The sequence below is a fragment of the Xenopus laevis genome, chromosome 2L, assembly GCF_017654675.1.
Source record: "Xenopus laevis strain J_2021 chromosome 2L, Xenopus_laevis_v10.1, whole genome shotgun sequence".
NCBI classification, from domain to species: Eukaryota; Metazoa; Chordata; class Amphibia; order Anura; family Pipidae; genus Xenopus; species Xenopus laevis.
This window is the reverse complement of record NC_054373.1, coordinates 111015789-111038331: the sequence shown is the minus strand read 5'-3', so window position 1 is coordinate 111038331 and position 22543 is coordinate 111015789. Positions and strand designations below refer to the sequence as shown.

The following is a 22543-nucleotide window of genomic DNA, read 5'->3' as shown; positions in this document are numbered from 1 at the left end:
GCATCTTGCAGTAAAACAGGGTTGCTTTCACTCTATCTGCATTTGGTAGACATTTAAAATGAGTGCACACAAGGACAAGAATCAGTTTCTCTCCACCTGCATCCCCCCCCCCACAGGTGGAGAGAACCCAATGTGCTCCCATCCGCTCAACTGTGTCTCTGCACTGACAGGCACAGCATCGGTCTGCTTGCAGACACACTGAGTGGATATCAGTGCAAAAATGCACAGGGCATTCCTACAGAAAGGATGTGTAATCATCATCCTGAATAAAATCACCTTTCGCTCATCTAGACTGTATCTCCACAGAAGTCGTATGGGTGGAGTTCTTCACCAATTGTAAAGAATCCAGCAAATTAATTGTAGGAGTATGCTATAGACCCCCTAATGTAAGTGAGGAGGAAGAGACAAAGCTCCTAATGCAAATAGAAAAGGCTGCTAGTTTAGGTAAAGTAATGATAATGGGGGATTTTAATTGCCCAGATATTGACTGGAGCAACGGTACTGCTAGATCAGTTAATGGGAACAAGTTTATAAACTTATTGCACGACAATTTTTTAGCACAGGTTGTTGAGGAGCCTACCAGAAAAAATGCTATTCTTGATTTAGTGATCTCAAATGACCCAGAACTTATAGCAAATGTGCAAGTCATTGAACCCCTGGGTAATAGTGACCATAATGTTATATCCTTTAATGTCTGGTGCAAAAAACAAAAATATACTGGGGCAACAAAAACCATGAATTTTGCCAAAGCTAATTTTAGTGCCTTGAGGGCTGCCCTACAGAGCATTGATTGGGGCATTAGGTTTTCAGCTAAAAACACAGAACAGAAATGGTTGTCCTTTAAAATGATATTAAATCATTACTGTTCTCAATTTATTCCCTTAACTAAACGTAGAAGCTCTAAGAATCATCCTGTGTGGCTTAATACAGAGGTAAAGATGTTAATGGGAAAGAAGAGAAAGGCATTTAAAAACTACAAATCTGTAGGGACAGAAGCTGCATTTAATGAATATAAACACTGTAATAAATGTTGTAAATCAGCAATCCGGAAGGCTAAGAAAAGAAATGAAGAGTTAATTGCGGTGGAGGTGAAAACTAACCCTAAAAAGTTTTTTAAATATATTAATAGTAAAAAGATGCAGGTTGAGAGTGTTGCTCCATTAAATAATGGTACCAGTATGGTTGTAACAGATACAGATAAGGCAAATGTGTTAAATCAGTTCTTTTCTTCAGTGTATACAATAAAGGAGTCTGGGTTCACAGGCTCACTTAATAACTGCACGAATGGTTCAGCTCAATCTAGTCAGTGGCTGACTCAGGATATGATTCAAAAAGCTTTAATACAAATTAATGTAAACAAGGCTCCAGGGCCTGATGGCATATACCCCCGGGTTCTAAGAGAGCTTAGTTCAGTTTTAGACCAGCCCTTATTTCTGATTTTCTCAGATTCACTGTCATCTCGTATGGTGCCTATGGATTGGAGAAAAGCTGATGTTATTCCAATATTTAAAAAGGGATTACGATCTCAGCCTGGCAATTATAGGCCAGTAAGCTTGACATCTGTGGTGGGCAAATTATTTGAAGGCTTGTTAAGGGATCACATTCAAAATTTTGTCCTAATGAATGGCATTATGAGCAACAATCAGCATGGCTTTATGAAGGATAGGTCATGTCAGACGAATTTGATTGCATTTTATGATGTGGTAAGTAAGATTCTGGATAGTGGGGGTGCAGTAGATGTGATCTATTTGGATTTTGCCAAAGCGTTTGATACTGTGCCCCACAAACGACTGCTTTCTAAACTAAGGTCTGTTGGGCTTAATGAAGTCGTTTGCACATGGATAGGAAACTGGCTACAGGATCGGGTACAGAGGGTGGTTGTTAATGGGACATTCTCTACTTGGAGTAAGGTTCTTAGTGGGGTCCCCCAGGGCTCAGTATTGGGTCCACTTTTATTTAACTTGTTCATTAATGACTTAGGGGAGGGTGTGTAAGTAATGTATCAGTGTTTGCAGATGACACAAAATTATCCAGCCCAATTCATTCCATCCAGGATGTGGCATCCTTGCAACAGGATCTTGACAAACTGGCAATCTGGGCAGCTAAGTGGCAAATGAGATTCAATGTTGATAAATGTAAAGTCATGCACCTGGGATGTAAAAATATCCAAGCCACTTATACCCTTAATGGGACTGCACTAGGCAAATCCATTATGGAAAAGGACCTTGGAGTCCTTGTAGATGATAAACTTGGCTGTAGCAAGCAATGCCAGTCAGCAGCATCAAGGGCAAATAAGGTCTTGAGCTGTATTAAAAGGGGCATAGAGTCACGGGAGGAGGGGGTCATTCTTCCACTGTATAGAGCACTTGTAAGGCCCCATCTAGAATATGCCGTACGGTTTTGGTCTCCATCACTCAAACAGGACATTATTGTATTAGAGAGGGTACAGAGAAGGGCAACTAAGCTGGTAAAAGGTATTGAAAATCTTAGCTATGAGGAAAGACTGGCCAAATTGGGGATGTTCACGCTGGAGAAGAGGCGCTTAAGGGGTGATATGATGACTATGTATAAATATATAAGGGGATCATATAACAATCTCTCTAATGCTTTATTTACCAGTAGGTCTTTCCAGCTGACACGAGGTCACCCATTCCGATTAGAAGAAAAGAGGTTCCGCCTAAATATTCGGAAGGGGTTTTTTACAGTGAGAGCTGTGAAGATGTGGAATTCTCTCCCTGAATCAGTTGTACTGGCTGATACATTAGATAGCTTTAAGAAGGGGTTGGATGGCTTTTTAGCAAGTAAGGGAATACAGGGTTATGGGAAATAGCTCATAGTCCAAGTTGATCCAGGGACTAGTCCGATTGCCATTTTGGAGTCAGGAAGGAATTTTTCCCCCTCTAAGGCAAATTGGAGAGGCTTCAGATGGGTTTTTTGCCTTCCTCTGGATCAACTGGCAGATAGGTAGTTAATAAAAAAAAAAAAAAAAAGGTTGAACTCGATGGACATGTGTCTTTTTTCAACCTTACTTACTATGTTACTATGTAATTCCATCCTTCACTTCCTACTGCAAGGAAGCAAACCACTCCAGGAAAAAAATCAATACCCAAAACACTAAACCCTCAAAAAAAAAAATGAATCTCCCTGCTGTAATGAGAGAATTGTGCAGTATGGAAAAGCACTCTCAATTATAAATGAGTACAAGAAAATGATTATATACAGTCCAGCTTGTGATGCAATAATTTGCATCAACCAATGGCAAGGTGATGCCATAGTGCATGCCAAACAATAATCTGTGGATCTTTGATTGACATCATTAATTCACAATCTCTCTCTTTTTTTGATGGTTTGTTTTTTTAGTGCACCATCATAATAGATTATGGTATGTACTCATAACATTCCTCAGAAGAGGGAAGAAAGAATGAATTACATGGGTATGGGATGGTCAAAATAGGTAATAAATGAATTTGGGTGAGAGATGGGGAAAAATCAATTACTGACAGAATGAACAGGAGTAGGAAATAGATACATCTTTGAGTAGAGGTATAGATGGGGTAGATTATGAAGAAAATGTGTGTGTGTGTGTGTATATATATATATATATATATATATATATATATATATATATATATAGATGTAGATATAGATATTTATATATATATATATATATATATATATATATATATATATATATATATATATATATATATATATATATATATATATATATATATATATATATATATATATACAGACATAGACATAGACATATAACTAGATAGGTGCACTCAGATAGCCATGTTGATGCCCAGGTGCTGGACAAAAATTCATATCTATAAAGCAAAAAAACTTCCGCACACATAGGTCTTGATAAGTGAAAAAAAGCTGGTAGATTTATTTCAACGTTTCGGTTTACAAACTCAAGCCTCCTAATCAGGAGGTATCAACTGGAGTGAAATATTCTAGATGAATTTAGGAAAGGTTGTAAAAAATGTAGGGGAAATTAACCATATACAAGATTCATTTCAGGATTTGGATAAATGATAACACTTTATTTCTGGAGTAATATAAGGATGAATAATTGATATTCAGTGTTCAGATTTGGTAAATTCTAATTTAAATTACAGATGACAATAAAGGACCTAAAAATAGTTACTAGGAGGTTAGAAGTTAACTTGAAGGGAAAGGAAAATAGTCTACTAGTGTACTAGGGAATTTTTCAAGTTACATTTATTATTAAGAGAGAAACAGTGAACTACAGAAGAGACAGGTACTTAGGCAAGACATGGATGTAAGAAAGATGAACCAAAGGTCGGAGATAGGGGCACTATATTTATGATTATTGACAACCACAAATGTGTAAATAATGGGGCAGAATTATTATGAACAGGTATTTTTTTACTTAGCAATAATGATGGTTAACACCATAATTTAATTAGGCAATTCAGATCAATTTACTTTTACCTTTAAAAGAGAATTCAACCGTTCTCACATTTTTTATACCCAAGTATGAATTGGGATTGAGGGCCCCAACTGAAATGCTTACTCTGGCTGGCACTTAACTTTACCAAGTCATAGTTTTTCTCACTTCTGTTTTGCTCCTTCAGGGGCGCCATTTTCATTTGTGTACTTCCGTATTCTCCTGCTTCAGTCTTCCACCTGCACTATGCTCTTCCGCCTGCGCTTCATTATGAAGTCTGCGTATGTGAGAGATTTCATCCTCGGATCCCAGAGTTATTGCACAATCCTATGTTTTACTCAACGCAAACTTCTGCTTTGGAGTGCTGCGTGTTCTATCAAAGGTAATTAAAGTTGACAGCTGAGGGCTTTTGAGGGAGGGCACAGAGCTTGTGTACTGGGGTTTGGGGAGGCGGTGCGGAGAGCTTGTGCACTGAGGGATGTGGACCGAGTTGGGAGGAGAGTGAAAGGAGACGTATGGGGGGGGTAATTGAAACTTGAGATGTGGCCGGGACGGGGGCCCCTTCAGATGTGTGAGTTAGACAGACATGTCTGCATTATGCTTCCTTTTGAGCGTGCATTCAGGAGACTGTTTTCTCCTGACCACCAGAGTAATTTGCATAAAAGCTAACAGAAACAGGCACACGCTGGAGATCAAATGCGCATGCGCACATTTCACTATCGGCGGGACAAGGAAAACAGAGGAGGGGAAAACGGTTCTGCAACTGCACATATCAAAGAAAATCAGCCCAAGCTGGAGTGAATACAATGCAAATGCAGAGGTATTTTGGGGTCAGACAAGGTCATTTGCCATCCCACGAAGCTGGCTTTAGGTGTGGAGGACAAAACTAATGAGGTAGAAAGAGGGTTGAATTCTCCTTTAAGATTCCCCAGTTTAATATTTGATCATTCTGCCACAAAATTGTACTTCTTAGATTTCCCAAACAAGAGCGACAGAGAAAAATAAAAATAAACTGGAGCAAGAAATTGAGAACACAGCATAATTAATTGAGCATAATGATGGGAGAATTAGAGGGAGATGTAGATGATGAGCTGGGAGAGAGTAGATGAACTGAGATGAGAGATGGGCCATGCACTGGCAGTAAGGCAGATGATACATTGAAAGAATTCCATCCGGCAGCTTGCAGAGAAGCAAATGAGTTTCACGTAAATATATATCTTAATTTGAAGAGTAATGACAGTTTTACTTGAAGCATATTTGTACCATGCAAAATCTCAGAATGTTCATGAAATGACTGAGCCCTTTTTACAGTCTGACATACTGGCAACTGTAAATTAATGACAGGTTATTTGTAATTCATAATATAATTGTATTTAGTTATTTAATAATGTCTATATTTCTTTTAACTCTTTGCTCATAAACCCCTCTAATCACAAATTTGTTCAAGCTTAATGAGTAAGTTGTTTTAACTGATCTTGGAAGAGACGCTCATTCTCTACATTAACATTCAATCTTTGCTAATTGTGCCAGTAACATTTTGCAACACAGTCATAATAAATAAAAAAATACTGTAGCGGGGCATCTGCAGGTAAAAACACTACTTATAAGTACTAATGAGACAGTAATGTATAATAGTTTATCTATTATGGTACGAGTTCATATGGCTCCCATGGTTCATTATAGCTAAATTAGACATTCTGCTGTGGTGAACTAGACAATGAAGCACATGATAAAAAACGTGAAAAGCCTAGTAATGGGTTACTTTAATATGTAAACCATATATAAGAAGGATCAGTGTTTCTCTGAAGGAAAATGTGATTTGTCTTTGAAAAGCGTTTCTTTTCCTGCTGATCCTTTTTCATTTTTGTGTTAGTGTATAAAGGGAACATTGCTTTAGTTACCCTAGGCAGGCTTCTAGACAACACATAGTGACAGCTTAACAAACAGCATGGAAGGACCACAGGACGTATCACTGAAGACACTTCAGAGTGTATCATAGCAATAAAACCAGTGCAGAGTAAGTGGTATAAAATATTACAATAACTAGCAACATTTCATGTTCTCTGACACTTCTTTCCAGTGCTGCCTGCATTTTATTTATTTGATTTACAGGTGACCCATGCATGGAGTGTAAATATCTCTGTTCCCCACTGAAAATATAGGTTTAAGATAAAATAAAAATACAGAGCAGAGACAGCTTCAAGGAATATCTGGCCCATTTTTAATTGCCTATCCCTATGTTCTTCCAGTAATAACCAATTCTCTATGAAGAATTTGTACAAATTTATTAAAATTGCATATATCATAAATCATGTATTTCTTGAACTTGAAATTTAAATGAATTCTTCAAATGGAATTGTTCCCTGGTTTTATACTATAGAGAATTGCCATATAATAGAAGATGGCCTAAGATTTTATTTATTTTCTTTTATAACTATTTTTAATGCTCAAAATTTTTACGATTTCCGGATGTTAAAAATTAATGCTAGAAGTTTCTCAGCAGAATGGAACTGGCATGTTTTAAAAACTTTCAGTGAACAATTGTCCGTTGTCTTCACTGACATATTTAACACCTCTTTGCAGAGCTCAACTGTTCCCATCTGCTTCAAAAATACCAGAATTGGTCTTGTCCCCAAGAAAAACAAAGTGACCTGCCTTAATAACTATCGCCCTGTAGCACTAACCCCCATTGCAATGAAGTGCTTTGAGAGGCTGGTGCTAAGACATATTAAGAACTCTATTCCAGACAGTTTTCATATCACCACAATAGATCCACAATAGATCCACTGCGAAGCTATTTCACACACATTTCACACCATCCTGGCTCGCCAGGACAATAGAGCCTGCTATTCCAGACTGTTATTTTTGAATTACAGCTCTTTCTCACAAACAGACCACAGTATGTACGGATTCGTAAAATCACCACCTTGATCCCTAACACCGGCACACAGCAGGGAAGCATCCTGAGCCCACTACTCATCTTCTTGTTCACACATGACTGTATGTCCAGACACAGCTCTAATACCATAATTAAGTTTGCCGACAACACCACTATTATGGGCCAAATCAACAACATTGATGAGACGGCCTACAGGGAAGAGGTGAGACTCCTGGCAGAGTAGTATCAGGAGAATAATGTCTCTCTCAATACCAGCAAAAATAAAGAGCTGGTCATAGATTTCAAGAAACATTATGCAACTCATGCTTCCATCTACATTTGAGGGGACACTGTGTAGAGGGCCAGCAGCTTCATGTTCCTCTGGGTCACCCTCAGTGCTAACCTTTAAGAGAACAGAGCACACAGCAGCTGTCATCAACAAGGCTGACCAATGCCATCACTTTCTCCGGTGTCTGAAAAAATCCCGGATGTCCACCACAGTCCTCACCAGTTTCTACAGGTGCGCTGTGGAGTCCATCCTCACAGGCTGTATTACATCATGGTACGACATCTGGTCTGCACAAGAAAAGAGCCTTGCAAACAGTAGTGAAAACGGCTCACATCATCAGCACACCAATTTCAACAATTCAGGACATTTATACCATGCGATGTCCCTGAAAGACAGAGCGCATCATGAAGGACTCTAGTCATTCTACACCGCCACTTTTTTCTTTCCTGCTCTCTGGCAGAAGACTCAGGTCAATCCGCACATGCAGTGTAAGATTCAGGGACAGATTTTCCACCAGTGCTGACTGTATAACACACACCAATGTTACAAATGATATGTGGAGACTATTTATAATGTGCAATAATAAATGTTCATACAATGCAATATAATATGCAATATACAGTATGCTTAGCAGCAGTATTGCTAATATACACTGCAAATGCTAAAGATTGTTAAACACTACATTTTACATTTGTACTGGTTATGGTTATTGACAAAAGTCAATATATTCAAGTATAAGACACAATATACACTTTGATCACATGATTTCTGCAAAGATGCAGAATAAATATTTCTTTTTAGCAGTCTCTTCATGGGGACAATACAATAGTCCCTTAATAAGGCAGCTGTTTGCAGTGCAACAATATATAATAATATATTCAGCAGCTCAGTATGAAAAGTAATTATGTTAAAATAAAAAAGAAAATGCAGTAGTCATTTATTCCACTATCCACGAGAATACACACACACACTATAGCACATTAACTGCATAACTTATGGCTCTCAGCTGTACAAAAAAGAAATGCTTCACCACTGTACAATACAAGTCAAGTGACAGCTTATTAGCTCAGTTATTCTTCTAGGCAAGTAATGATGTTGCACAAAAGGAAACCTGTATAATTCTGATATGATAACTATGTAGCAATGAACAGTACATATTTAGCTCATTACTAACAAATTCATGTCTAACTATTCATTACAGTGGTGTAACATTTATAATGTTGTGACAAAGTGCTCACATTTAGATTAAAAAGTGAAACTGGATCATGTAGTATATACAAGTTAGTATGTATCCATTGCTTTGTTGTGGTTACTTATATACTGTATCGATCTTGTTCAACATTAATTCAATGAATAAGGCTTGTGGTGAACATATTTGTTTGTCTTGTTCAAAACAAATTATGGATTTTGATATTTCATGAGCTAAATATCAAAATAAAATTTTATAAAAAAAATACCTAAAAACATTTCTTTAATTACGAGAATTATGAGAAGTATATTCTACTTAGAATGAAGATGCAGGAAAAGGATCGCTCCATGGTTCTCAGTGAGAAGAACCCCAGGGCTCCTGCTGATAGGAGCAATGGCCTGAGGTATCAGATAAGTGAATACAATCACTGGGGGATGCCTAACTTTTGGCATCCCTGTTGCCTTTCCTTCTCCTTTAATACAACATTTTCTTTCACTGTGCACATTTTTTTCCATTTTATGGTTGACTAAAAATTTATAATAATATGCAAAAACATTAATAATATTAATATTATTAATAATAATATGCAAAAACAAACAATCACACATTCTTATATATCATAATTTAGGTACTTTTTCCATTTTATGGTTGACTAAAAATGTATAATAATATGCAAAAACATTAATAATATTAATATTATTAATAATAATATGCAAAAACAAACAATCACACATTCTTATATATCATAATTTAGGTACTAATTTAGATTTATGAGGCCTGATATCCTGTTTTGACTGGGCATATAATGGCGAAATATACACAGAGCTAAGGCTGTTACATTCTCTATTTATAGCCTTAGAATCTTGAGGCTTTTATTGTTTGAATCATGCAACTTTGCTTTTAAATAAAGTTGCACAATTTTATGGTATGTGTGTGCTGTTTTGAGTTCTAGATTTCCTCATTTGAGGAAGCAGCAACCGGGGAACAAATTATCACCTGACTTTTGGACTAACAAAGAAGTAACAATTTAAGTGTTAACACAAACTTTTCAACTGGACTAATCACTACTAATGATCACTAATATACACTTTTACAATTGATCCCAATGTGTGTGTGTGTGTGTGTATATATTTATTTTTTCCCTGTCTCTCTCACCTTATCCCTTGTTGTGCCTCCATTGTTTTTAATAAACATTCCTTGTCCAACAACAGTCAGCCAGCCTGACTGATATCTGGTCAAGTCCCAGCCATATATAGGTTAGGGGGGGCTGACATTTTGATGATATGAGATAAGTAAGAACCTTGCCTCAGGTGGCAGGTTACCAGGGTCTGGAAACTTTAAGAGATGAATTAATTTTTTTCTAAATACTCCAGCTGTGTCCTTGACAATAAAACAGAATTTCCTATTTTTTTCTGTAAACATCATATATATTAATGTATGTATACACAGAATAGATTTATATGGGTCACTAAATTATTAAAGAATGTTTTCATATGCAAACTACAATATCTGTAATAGAAAGACATACATATATCCATTTTAGCGCTTTCTATAACCATATTAATTCCTACCAAAAGAATTAATAATATGTCCTACTTAGAAAAACATTATAACTTTAAACAGACTTTATCCTCTGAAGTAATCATAATGATTTATCAAACAGTGACAATGCAATGTGCTTCAGGGCTTCTGTCAGTAAAAAGGAAGAGTGGATTTTACTTAAACTGTATTCAAATGTACAGATTAACGCATTAAGCATTTTTATATCAAGAGATCAATAGTAGAATACATTTAATTTTATGCATTTCCTGGGAAATACAGGTATAATGAATTTCATGTAATTAGCATACATTCTTCATAATATAAGTGTATATATTCTAAAATTACAAGACAATCTTACATCTGTAATAATATGTTGAGGTAATCAACATTCCAGAGGGATGACCAACAAACTGAGCTCCTTTATGTATATAGACAGCATGTCTCTAGCTATATAGCAAAATCATTAATATTTTGTATAAAGTGTGAAAATATTCAATAAGAAACTAGTAAAACAGCCATACTTGAAGGGGTCATTGTTTTAATCTCTGTTCAGTTTGTATACCGCTCTCCCACTCTATGTCCAGACTGATGAAGAGGTAAATGACCAAACCAATCACTGGTCCAATATACATCAAATGCTATGTAATATGTAATGTTATATACACTGATATGCAAACGTAACATTTCCTTTGACAGACACATATCTAGGTAGAGACAATATACCCATACTTACTTCTTTGGGATTAAAATGTAGAGAGCATTCAAGTGATTCCTTCTCTTCTAACTCCACAATATACAGAAGAGGATATAATGGATTATTTTCAACTGCTAAAACAAGCACAAAAACAGTACATACATTAGTCTACCAAACCTTTCAATGTGTCTCTTTGCATCAATTCTCAAAACTCATAGCAACCTATCAAATATATAGCTTATAAAAAGTGACCAGTAAATGGCACCAATGATTGGTTATTAGAGATGTACACATTATTAACTTTAGTACACCTTATTAAAAATAATTATGGACTGATAATTCCACATGATCCATACATATTTTTTTCATGGCAAATGCGGAATCCACAGAACAAATTCTACTAAATCAATCTATTTTTTAAAACTTCTAGTCCATAATTATCAATACTGTTTTAATCAACAGAAAAAAAGATACAAATATTATAACTAATTCTGTTTTTGTATATTTGTTGTCTTCCACTTTTTTTGTGTAAACAAATCATCAGGCTACATTGTCAGGGGTTCCCTGTTTATGGGAAATTAGGGGTATTATGGGCAGGATGAAACATGCCAGTACAGCAAACACCCAGTCTGCCATCAGCATTACGGAAGGGTGAGCCTGAGTTAGCTACATGCCTGGAATATCTCATATTTGTCTACATGTACTAAATTATATATTAGATAAAAAAAAACGTTTCAAAGTTGAAATAGTTTTTTTTTTTGCCTCTGAAAAATGTATACCATTAAGTTAATGAGAGAATTGAAAAATGTAAACACTCTCGTCCATTTTAAGGCTCATTAGATTTTGATTTAGGGTAATTTTCATTAGACTTCATCATGTGCATCAGCAACAATAAAGTACTGAGTAATGTGGCCAATATTATGCAAAAAACACAACAGATTATTAAGTAGAAAACTCTACTCGCCATACTTCAATGACTGTAATTCAGAAAGTTTTTCTTGAATGCTATAATGAATTAGATGTAAGTTCAAGTACCTGATCCATCTTTAAATGTCATAGAAAAGTCTTGGTATTTGCTAAGGTCAAACTCCACTTTTGCATGTGCAACACTTTTATTCTGAAGCACAAACGGTATAACCTGAGTAGAATTTGCATACACCCCAGGAAATAGGAAAGAGCTCTGTAAAAAGAGAAAACAATGTTAAAGAGCATGTAAAGTCTAAAATAGAATAAGGCTAGAAATGCTGCATTTTGTATACTAAATATAAACATGAACTTACTGCACCACAAGCCTAATCAAACAAATAATTTATGCTTTCAAACTTGGGTCACCATCTTGTAACTTTGTTATACATCTTTGCAAGACCAAGACTGTGCACTTGCTCAGTGTGGTCTAGGCTAGAGTCCTGCAGCGGGTCGGGTACCCGCGGGTACCCGCAAAAACCTGCAGTACCATGCGGGTTTTTCGTTGAAGTTCAAGGTGCGGGTATACCCGCGGGTCGGCGGTTCTGCGGGTTTGCGGGTTGCGGGTCGGGCTGCGGGTCTTCTCAATATAAATATTTGCTCCTTTTTTTCTGGTCACGCCCACTTCCGATGATGTCATTTCCGGTACACAATGACAGCACTTCCGGTTTTACTCCCTTTTTTCTGATCATATCTACTTCCGATGATGTCACTTCCGGTTTATAATGACAGCACTTCCTGATTCTTGATGGTCAGCCGGTCGCGGGTTCGGGTTGCAGAGAAGGTACTTGCGGGTCGGGTCGGGTTGCGGGTCCAAGCGGGTAAGAATGCGGGTTGCGGGTGCGGGTTGCGGATTGCAGGTTGCGGGTACGGGTCGGGTTCGGGTCCCAAAAAATGGACCCGCGCAGGACTCTAGTCTAGGCTGCTTAGGGATCCTCATAAACAAAGCTGCTTGAGTTTGCATGGCTGGGAAGTAAGGCGGGGGCTCCCCCTGCTGTTCATAAGTATGATTGTTTCCCTGCTCAGCAGTTAGGGACCATCTGACAATTTCTACCCAGAGCAGTAAATGAAGGGAGAATTTCACTGCATACAGTCAGGTTTCTTATAAAAATGGTACACATTTTTTAATTAAAGTACATTGGAGATAGATTTATTTTTCATTAAAGAAAGTAAAAATGGGATTTTATTTTTTTGCCTTTACATGCCCTTTAAAATACCTACTAAAAAATATACTTCCTATAACTAGATAGGACAGTGGACCTCTTCTAAGTAAAAAGGAGCAGCCTGAAAGGTTTTGTAATTAAATCAGTCATGTGTCTTCCACATCATTTTCAAGATATTACTCCATTGTATTTAACACTGATACGGTTTTCCACTTTTTAAATCAAATCCAAAAAAAATTGACAAATTATGTCTTGTCTGAATCATGTCTTCAATGGACAAAAGCTGAAGAAGTCAGAAGTAGGCCAATCTGTTACATTGTGACTTTCTTAAATTGGTAGCTGGGCAGTGAATAATTGAAGTTGTAGTAGTACACTCTAAAAACACAATGGGGCAGATTCTCTATTTCGCCAGCATAACGTCATTTTGGAACTTCGCCAATTTCCTAACGGGCACAGGCGTCACTTCGTTAGTGAAGGAGATAGACGCTAGCTTTGCTTTGCACTCTAACGCCAGGCAAATTTACGCTCTGACAAATAGACGTAACTCTGCAAATTCACTAAGATGCGGATTTTACTGAATGTTACCTCATTCGCCAGACTTGCCTTCGCCAGCTCAGACCAGACGAAGTGCAATGGAGTGCATAGGACTATGCACTTTATGTGAAAAAATTTTCTTCCCAAAAAATGCTGGCTTCTTTTCCTTTTTTCAGAGTGATAGTCTGCAAATGTCCGTAATTTTTTTTTGGGTAACCGGGTTACCCCCTCCATTTTCACATATGGAACATAAACTATACAGTGGGCTCATGTGTAGGGCATTATAACAACTCTATTTTATTTAATAAGGTTCCCTGGACTTGTGTAATGTCATGTATTTATACGTCCATGTAACTTTATCATCTCCCGCTGTATACAAATTAGGCAATGCTAGCGCTTTGATTACCAAAGTAATGCTAGCAAAAATTCGCCAGCGTTCGGCGCCCTGGACGCAACTTCGCACATTAGTGAATTTGCATTGTCCTATTGAATTTACCCCTGGCGAAGTGCTGCGATGGCTGCAAAGCCATAGCTGGCAAATTTTCACCGGTTGGGGAATTTGCCCCAATGGGTGCACCACAGGGACCAGAAAATCATTTTTGACCTAAAAGAACATTGCATCTTATTATGTATTACACTTATTTAGTGCCCTTAGAGTTTCATGTCTTGTTTGCTTTCATGTTAGGTATCTAAGAAATGTAATGTTCTTAATAATACTTGTTTTCCGCCTTGCAGTGTTATCTGACTAAGGACAGTGCACATAACGGAAGCTGAAGATGCTTCAAGCATTCGTTCTGTACTCTCATCAACCTGATGCAACAAGCCCACGCACTGCCCTTCTAATCTAACATGTTATTTAGAAGTTAATGATTCTGTCCTGTTTCATTTTGTAAAGCTCTCTTGATATGTATGGCTTTTTAGTAAGCCAAGGTTATGCATGGAAAATAGTCACTATTTTACCAAAATCCCAAAGCAAAAATATTGTATATTAGTTAATTGTTTTTAAAGCAACCAAAGTGCAAGATATTTATAATATTAATGTATTTTCCATTAAGTTTTCTTAAATGGACAGGACAATGTATGTCTTAGTTTATCAAGTTTGCAGAAAATGTATTCTCTCCACATGTATATTCAAACAAACAACTGCTGTATGATCAAAAGGATGCTCTTTTATTTTGTAACTATTTTACATGTCACCTGTACACACAAACCCTAAAATAAGAATACCATTAAGTTAAAATTAGCTTACAGTGATGATATCTTTTTTTTTTATATCTTTTTTTTTTTTCCAAAGCTTGTAATAACACAGGACACATGGAATGCATATCACCATGTTCAACCCCCCCCCCAGAAAAAAAACTATTTGGTGGGCTAGTAAGCTGGCACTTATTGTTTTTTATCAGCAATTTATTTGATCAGTAATCAACAGTGAGGTAAATATCTCAGAAACTATGGGATACAGAACCTATGTGATACAGAACTTAAGTTCTGAGACAATACAAACACCAGCCTGCAAAGGTTCTGAAGACCCCATCCATTTTCTGGGTTCATCAGGTTCCGTTCTAGATTGTTTGTAAAAAGTGATGTTCAGAGAGTACAAGGCATGAATGTTTCATTAGCGAGGACAGGGAAAGATGTGGATGGAATGTATGCAAAGGGGACATTGGAGGTTGTAACTTAATATGAATAAGGCTGCTATTTGCACCAACAGGAACCTGTGCTTAAATACAAAGACATTTCTTCAATAAAGCTAACTTAGGTTTGGCATTTTATTTGCACTGCGGTCCCTTGTAAAACAAGTCCCTAAAAAACATATGAGGCAAAAATCAGTTTACTATAGAAAAGCTTACAAACTTACAACAGAAATCTCTATTTGTGGAGGTATTACAAATCCTCCAATTCTCAACTCCAAAGGCTTTGTGTTACGCACAGACACCTACAGTAAATAAAATAAACAGAGATTACATTATTAATTGTAGTTATAGGAACTGAAATATACAGTTTAAACAGTATAATGACATTATAATGATTTCAATGTAATACAATATTATCGGCCTATGGTGTATATTTATCAAAAAGTGAAGTTGGAGATCGCCACAATCCTCTAGAGTGAAATTCCACCACTCTCCATTTATTTCTATGGGATTTATCAATGGTTGAAAGTTCATCCTTTGATTAATACGCCTTTTTAAATCCCATAGAAATGAATGAAGAGTGGCGGAAATTCACTCTAGAGGACTGTGGCTATCTCTAACTTCACTTTTTGATAAATATACCCCTATGTTTCTGAGAAAAGTCACCTTCACAAATTTCAGGATGTTTTAATGGATGATGCAGTTTTATGGATCACATACTCTGCAGTGTCAGAAGAGTAAAAAATTTAAATGTTAATATATTAAAAAAGTTAAGGCATGGTGGACAGAGAACTTTACTCTGTAGGGCTGTTATGTATGACAATGTGTATACAATTCTATGTATTTAAAAAAAGTAAAAAAAGTAAAGAAAATATACATTGGCAAGGATACTGCTTTCTTAATATAATTTCTCTAAAAATAATATGTTAGGTAGTTGTACTAGACAAGTTTACTGTATTTGTCTACGGCATTGCACATGAGGGACTTTTAAATGAATTCTACTATTCCAGATTAGAAGCTTTTCAGATATTTCTTACCCAAGCATGGACTTGCAGAAAACTGCACTGCCAAATGTTGTTTATTACAGTGACTATTGATCGGTTATTATATGGGTATTAAACCACCTTCATTACATTTTTGTTTTTTGCTACAGTGTAGAGGACCTCTGGCCCCAGATTAATTGTAACTAAAACACCCTGTTTTTTAAAATATATGCACTTGCACGGAATGACTTTCTAATTATACATAAGGCTGGGAATATGCAAAATTTGGCCAAATTTTCACTTCCACAAAACTCTAATTTTACTTTGCCTTGGAATGCTCCCACACCACTCTTTGCCCCCCCCCTTGCCTTCCCTTACTGATTGCCAAAATAAAACCACCTGAAAAGCAGTGCAGAATGGTTGGCAGCTGCCACATTTCATTTCCCATTGCTGATCACCGACCAGAAGCATGCGCCACGGGGCAGGACGACTGGTTGGTAGGCTTCCAATGCACATGTGCCTGCTACCCCAAAGTGCTGTCAAAGCTGGAAAAGGAAGTGTACGGTCTACTTACATCAAGTCTGGTGTCAAACTTCATTACAGCTTCTGGGGTAAAAAAGATTTGGAGAGTGGCATATCCACCAATGGGTACAACACCTTGAGATGGTGTTACAGTCATGCCAGGCAACGGATTTACATCTTCAACCTGCAAGAATAAAATCTATAAATAAACAGGAATTGGACTAAATTTTTTCTCGAAAAATGGTTTGCAAAAATGAAAAATTCCATATTCAGAGACAGAGATAATGTAAAGATGAGTAACAGCCATAATATGCGTATAATGGCATAAGTTTAAAATATATACACTTTACAGAGAGGTAAAAAAGATTCATGAATGGGAATGAACACTAGTCAATTGTATTTTTTTTTAAACCATGTTTAACAGAAGAATGGGATTCTGGAGGAATGGACCAAATTAAATTCAACAAGAAAATATATACTGTAACTTTTTAGTTTGTCTAAACTACAGTATGCTGAGGTCTAGGGGCTAATCGAAATATGAATAATCAGATAACGTGTCCCAAAATGTTTTAACTTTGCTCTTAAGAATTTCGACTAATACTGACTATACAGCTGACATTCCTTAATAAGTCCTGGGATGAGTAACAGTGCATATCGACTAATGGGGAACAGGCTTCATGCTAACTGACATCTGACTCTCATTAGTGATGCAAACCTAGACTCTTAACAACTAAATTATGCTCAGAACTTATACTGTACAGTATTTAAACAAGTAAAAGTGAGCTATAGATCATGTGCCCTGGGGGATACACAGGACAGTATCCCTTTAATTTCATGCCTGGCAGCATGTTGAATTCACAATACATTATGAGAAAATGTGTTGTTTAATAGCAACTAACTCCCTATCTGGAAAAAGTAAATATAAAAAGTCATCCAAGCAAATTGTCCATAAGCAGGTATATACTTAAATACTTTATGCTATTTTAGTAACCTAAAAGAACAGCATTTTCCTGTCCCTATGGTATTATTATAAAACCTAGCCATTTCTGAATTAAAATAAAAATATAAAAACATCAGAAATATTCCAGAATACCCGAAATCCGAATCATTTTTAATTTTTTTTCTTTATAAAATCGGACTTTTTAAAAAATCCCTAATTTTTCGGAATTTATTAAACCCTGAGGGCTAAAAAGCCCGAATATAAAAACACGGCTTTTCAAACTTGTCGAGGTTGCATAAAAGTCAATGGGAACAGTCCCATTGATTTTTGGTTGTGACAAGGGTTTCGGGCAATTTAACCATGTTTTCGGAGCTTTCGGGTGAAAACTCAGAAAAATCATGAAAATCTGAGCTTTTCCCGCAAAGCAAAGTTTCGGGAGAATGTAATAACAAATAAGATTTACAAACCCGAGCGGTTAGATCGGAGTTTGTAGCAGCCAATATTGAGATAAATTCGGACCTAGATAAATAACCCCCTAAGACTTTGCTTTGTTTACCTGAAAGTATGCATGATTTAGCCCTGTGTTCTGAAGAATGGCTGTCTTGTAAGTAGTCAGTCCAAGTGGAGCTTCAGCAAAAAGTACCCTTTGTTCCGTGAATTGGATATTAGTTGATCCAAGCTGAAAATGGCAGAAGTGATTTTAAAAAGCCTTATACAGTGCAAGGCAAGATCTTAGCCATTCCAAACACATTTTACATCATCAATTTTTTATTAATGTAAACATTTCAAGTTTTAGGAAAAAATGCCAAAAATAAAAAATGCAATTTCTATTACCTATAACTAAAATTTTGTGTTTTTCTTTAACACATTAGGGAGCCAAGAAGACACAAGTGAAAAGTAAACATTTTCAAACTTTGTAATATAGAACACCTTCAATGCACAGCAAGTACATCTGGAGCTAGGAACACCAGCAGTCTGTGCTATACATATATTGTATTGAATTACATTTTTGTGATACCTTCTCCTATGTAGATAAATGAAAAGAAAATTTAAGAATCAGCACAAGATGCACATATCCATTTGAGGCTAAGAACATTGTATCTTGCTTTACTTTCCATTTTATACATTTAGAACAATATTTTTTATGTAAACCCTAATTCTCATGGAGAAAACAGAAAGCATTATGTGGTTTATCATGTAGAAATACCATAGTCATAAAAACTAGCAGCATTTACAAATTAAAGGGCATATTATAGCTGGCTTTGTATTTGTACACTTGTTTATGTTAAGTTTATAAATCACAGAAAATAGCTTAATTTCATTCAGTCTCTTTTCCTGCTGTTAAAAATAAAAAACAGTTACAGGTATAGGACCAGTTATCCAGAATGCTAGGGACCTGGGGTCTTCCGGATAAGGGATCTTTCCATAATTAACTCATTTAAACTTTACATAAACCAAATAGGATTTTTTTGGATTAATTATATCTTAGTATAGGAGTAAATAACATATACAGTATAACTAAAGTTCCATTATTCTCTCCTAGTCACTGTGATCTGGACAACTAAAACTAAATTTACCGGGGGTGCCAATTTCATAGGCACACTCCAATGACTTGTGAGAGTATAGAAGAAAAATGGTGATGCAACACTGTAATGAAAAGAGCCTATGGCTGGTGAGTTTATTAGGGAATAGATGTGCAGGTCTTAGCTTCTGAGTCACTGGGTGGTACCTAAAAAATGGACATATAAAAGCCAAAATAGGGACAAATTAGATACCCAATATAGTGATAGCAGCAGTGGTACCACATGGCTTAAAATGTACAGAGGTACTTTTAGAAATAGGTATTTTAGACATTTTAACTAGCTAATAGTTGTGGCTATAATGCTGCTGGTGAAGAAAAAGCTATCAGCCAGCATAGAGTGTACTTTCAACCATATTTCATTATTTTATATAAAACCCCTGCTAGTTCGGAGGGAGTAGAATAAGGAACCTAGTTTAAAATAAATAAAATCACAGATCCACTTTACCAGGATTAGTTCAGACTTTCTAAACATGTACATCTTGAGTTCATGAAATAGTTAGAGCTTTGAAACAGTTAAATCTATTCCCAAAACATATTTGCTACCATAAAGGAATCTCACTTTTCAAGAGAGGTTTAATAGTATAATATCTCATATTTTTACAGAAAAAAATATAGATTTTCATATCTCCTTTTCTCCTATGAATGAAAATCCCATTTAAAAAAAATAAAACTTTATTATTGTCAATACAATATACCTGCAGTGTAGGATATAATTACCTCTGCAGTACACTTTAACTTTAGTGTATTGCCATGAAGCACACACAGATTAAATTCACCAATGTCAGGGGAGCCGAATCCTGGATGCCACACAACTTCACATTCAAGGTCTTTATATGCATCAACAGTGCCTATTCAGAGTTAGTCAAAGAGGGCACTGTTAGACTGTGTTGTGTTACAAAATTCAGACACCCATCAAACTTATTTCACCACAACATTTCTAAAATCCTTATACAGAGTGTTAATGCTTTTTCTACATTTTAAAATTCGAGTAAACTATGGAATGGAACAGTATATTTTTATCATTATCTGTTATAAGTCAATTTGAGCATAATTTATAATAGGAGGTGGGATTAAGGTAGTGGCACCAAGTGCAACTATATGGTTGAGCAAGGAACTGATTTAGATGTACAGTAAGTACCTTAATGAATTACATTTTTCACACAACGACTGCCATTGGTATTGATTCATGAATGACCCCTTATATAGCATAGACATTACCATAAAGTTTTTTTTATTTGTACAAACTCATGATTAAGCAGCCTTCTGTGACACTTCAAATAGAAGCAAACCCTCCATTCGCATGTATGCAAGTATGTAAAAATTGCTAAATAATTGCTAAATACATTTTAAAATCTATAAAAAATATATCTACATTTAGGTCCATAAATATTTGGACAGAGAAAACTGTTTTTCTAATTCTGGTTCTGTACATTACTACAATGAATTTTAAATGAAACAACCCAGATGCAGTTGAACTGCAGACTTTCAGCTTTAATTCAGTGGGTTGAACAAAAAGATTGCACAAAAATGTGAGGAACTAAAGCCTTTTTTTAACAAAATCACTTCATTTCAGGGGCTCAAAAGTAATTGACTCACAAATGACATTGAATCAAAGGCTATTTCATGGGCAGGTGTGGCAATTCCTTCATCATGTCATTATCAATTAAGCAGATATTGTTATTGGAGTTGATTTGAGGGAGGGGGTGCTTGTAAGTGGAAGATTTTGCCGTGAACAGACAACATGCGGTCAAAGGAGCTCTCCATGCAGGTGAAACAAGCCATCCTTAAGATGCAAAAACAGAAAAAAACCCATCCGAGAAATTGCTGCAATATTAGGAGTGGCAAAATCTATTCAGCAACGCAAAAAGACCTGTACGACCATGGAAGACAACAGTGGTGGATGATCACAGAATCATTTCCATGGTGAAGAGAAACCACTTCACAATGGCCAAAAAGTGAACAACACTCTCCAGGAGGCAGGTGTATCGATATAAAAATCTACCATAAAGAGAAGACTGGCAGCCATGCAAGCCCACTGCCTCTGCCATGTTTTATAGATGATGTGATATGGTTTCGATCATGAGCTGTTCCACACCTTCTCCATTCTTTTTTCCTGCCATCATTCTGGTAGAGGTTGATCTTGGTTTCATCTGTCTGAAGAATGTTTTTCCAGAATTGTGCTATTTAACCTTTACCAGAATGATTGCAAGGGGCAAGCGAATCATAAGCATCAAGAATAGAAAGGCTAGATTGGACTTGGCTAAAAAACATCTAAAAATGCCAGCACAATTATGGAAAAACATTCTTCGGACAGATGAAACCAAGATCAACCTCTACCAGAATGATGGCAAGAAAAAAGAATGGAGAAGGTGTGGAACAGCTCATGATCGAAACCATATCACATCATCTATAAAACATGGCAGAGGCAGTGTTATGGCTTGGGCGTGCATGGCTGCCAGTGGCACTGGGACACTAGTGTTTATCCATGATGTGACACAGGACAGAAGCAGCCAAATGAATTCTGAGGTGTTCAGAGACATACTGTCTGCTCAAATCCAGCTAAATGCAGTCAAATTGATTTGAGGCATTACATAATACAGATGGACAATGACCCAAAACATACATAAAAAAAGGCTTCAGTTCCTCCTTTGTATAACCCACGGAATTAAAGATGAAAGTCTGCAGTTCAAATGCAGTTGTTTCATATAAAATTCATTGTGGTAATGTACAGCATTAGAAAAAAAAGTTGTCTCTGTCCAAATATTTAGTTCAAAAGAACTGGCTGGAAATTGGTCCATATAGGACCGAGAGCAACTGTTTTAGAAGATTAAAAGCTAATGAGGCCACATCATTACTTATCAATGATTCCCTTCAGTAAATAAAATTTTAATGAGCAATCAGTGAGCATATGAGGGACACTGTTAAATCTGGAAACAGTTTGTAATTTTTAGTGATCTAGTTAAATGGCATGGTACTTAGGAATCCACGTTTGAATACATTAAAAAAATCTGATCAATAGATCTATTTGATAGACGAGAGAGTCTGATTATCAGCCCTTATATGTTTACAATTACAAGACTATCTGTTGCATTATCAGCTGTATTTATGAAAAACACATAAGACAAAATTTAATTATGGTTGGAACTTAATAATTGAAGCTAAGGACAAGTTTATCAGTGAACTCTGCCACAGCATTGGAAAGAAAGACAT

General features: G+C 36.3%; 1 protein-coding gene across 2 annotated transcripts in view; it reads right to left on the bottom strand.

Annotated features, from left to right (window-relative positions):
* The window catches only part of LOC108708385 (cilia- and flagella-associated protein 47), a 221168-nt gene that overhangs the window by 157889 nt on the left and 40736 nt on the right, over window positions 1-22543 (bottom strand). For both annotated transcript variants that reach the window (XM_041582354.1, XM_041582355.1), the window contains exons 17-22: window positions 20051-20181; window positions 18308-18430; window positions 16864-16995; window positions 15531-15608; window positions 12048-12192; window positions 11052-11146 (exon numbers count right to left, since the gene is read on the bottom strand). In XM_041582354.1, the coding sequence (XP_041438288.1) occupies window positions 11052-11146; window positions 12048-12192; window positions 15531-15608; window positions 16864-16995; window positions 18308-18430; window positions 20051-20181 (704 nt within the window). The remainder of the gene's footprint in view (window positions 1-11051; window positions 11147-12047; window positions 12193-15530; window positions 15609-16863; window positions 16996-18307; window positions 18431-20050; window positions 20182-22543) is intronic.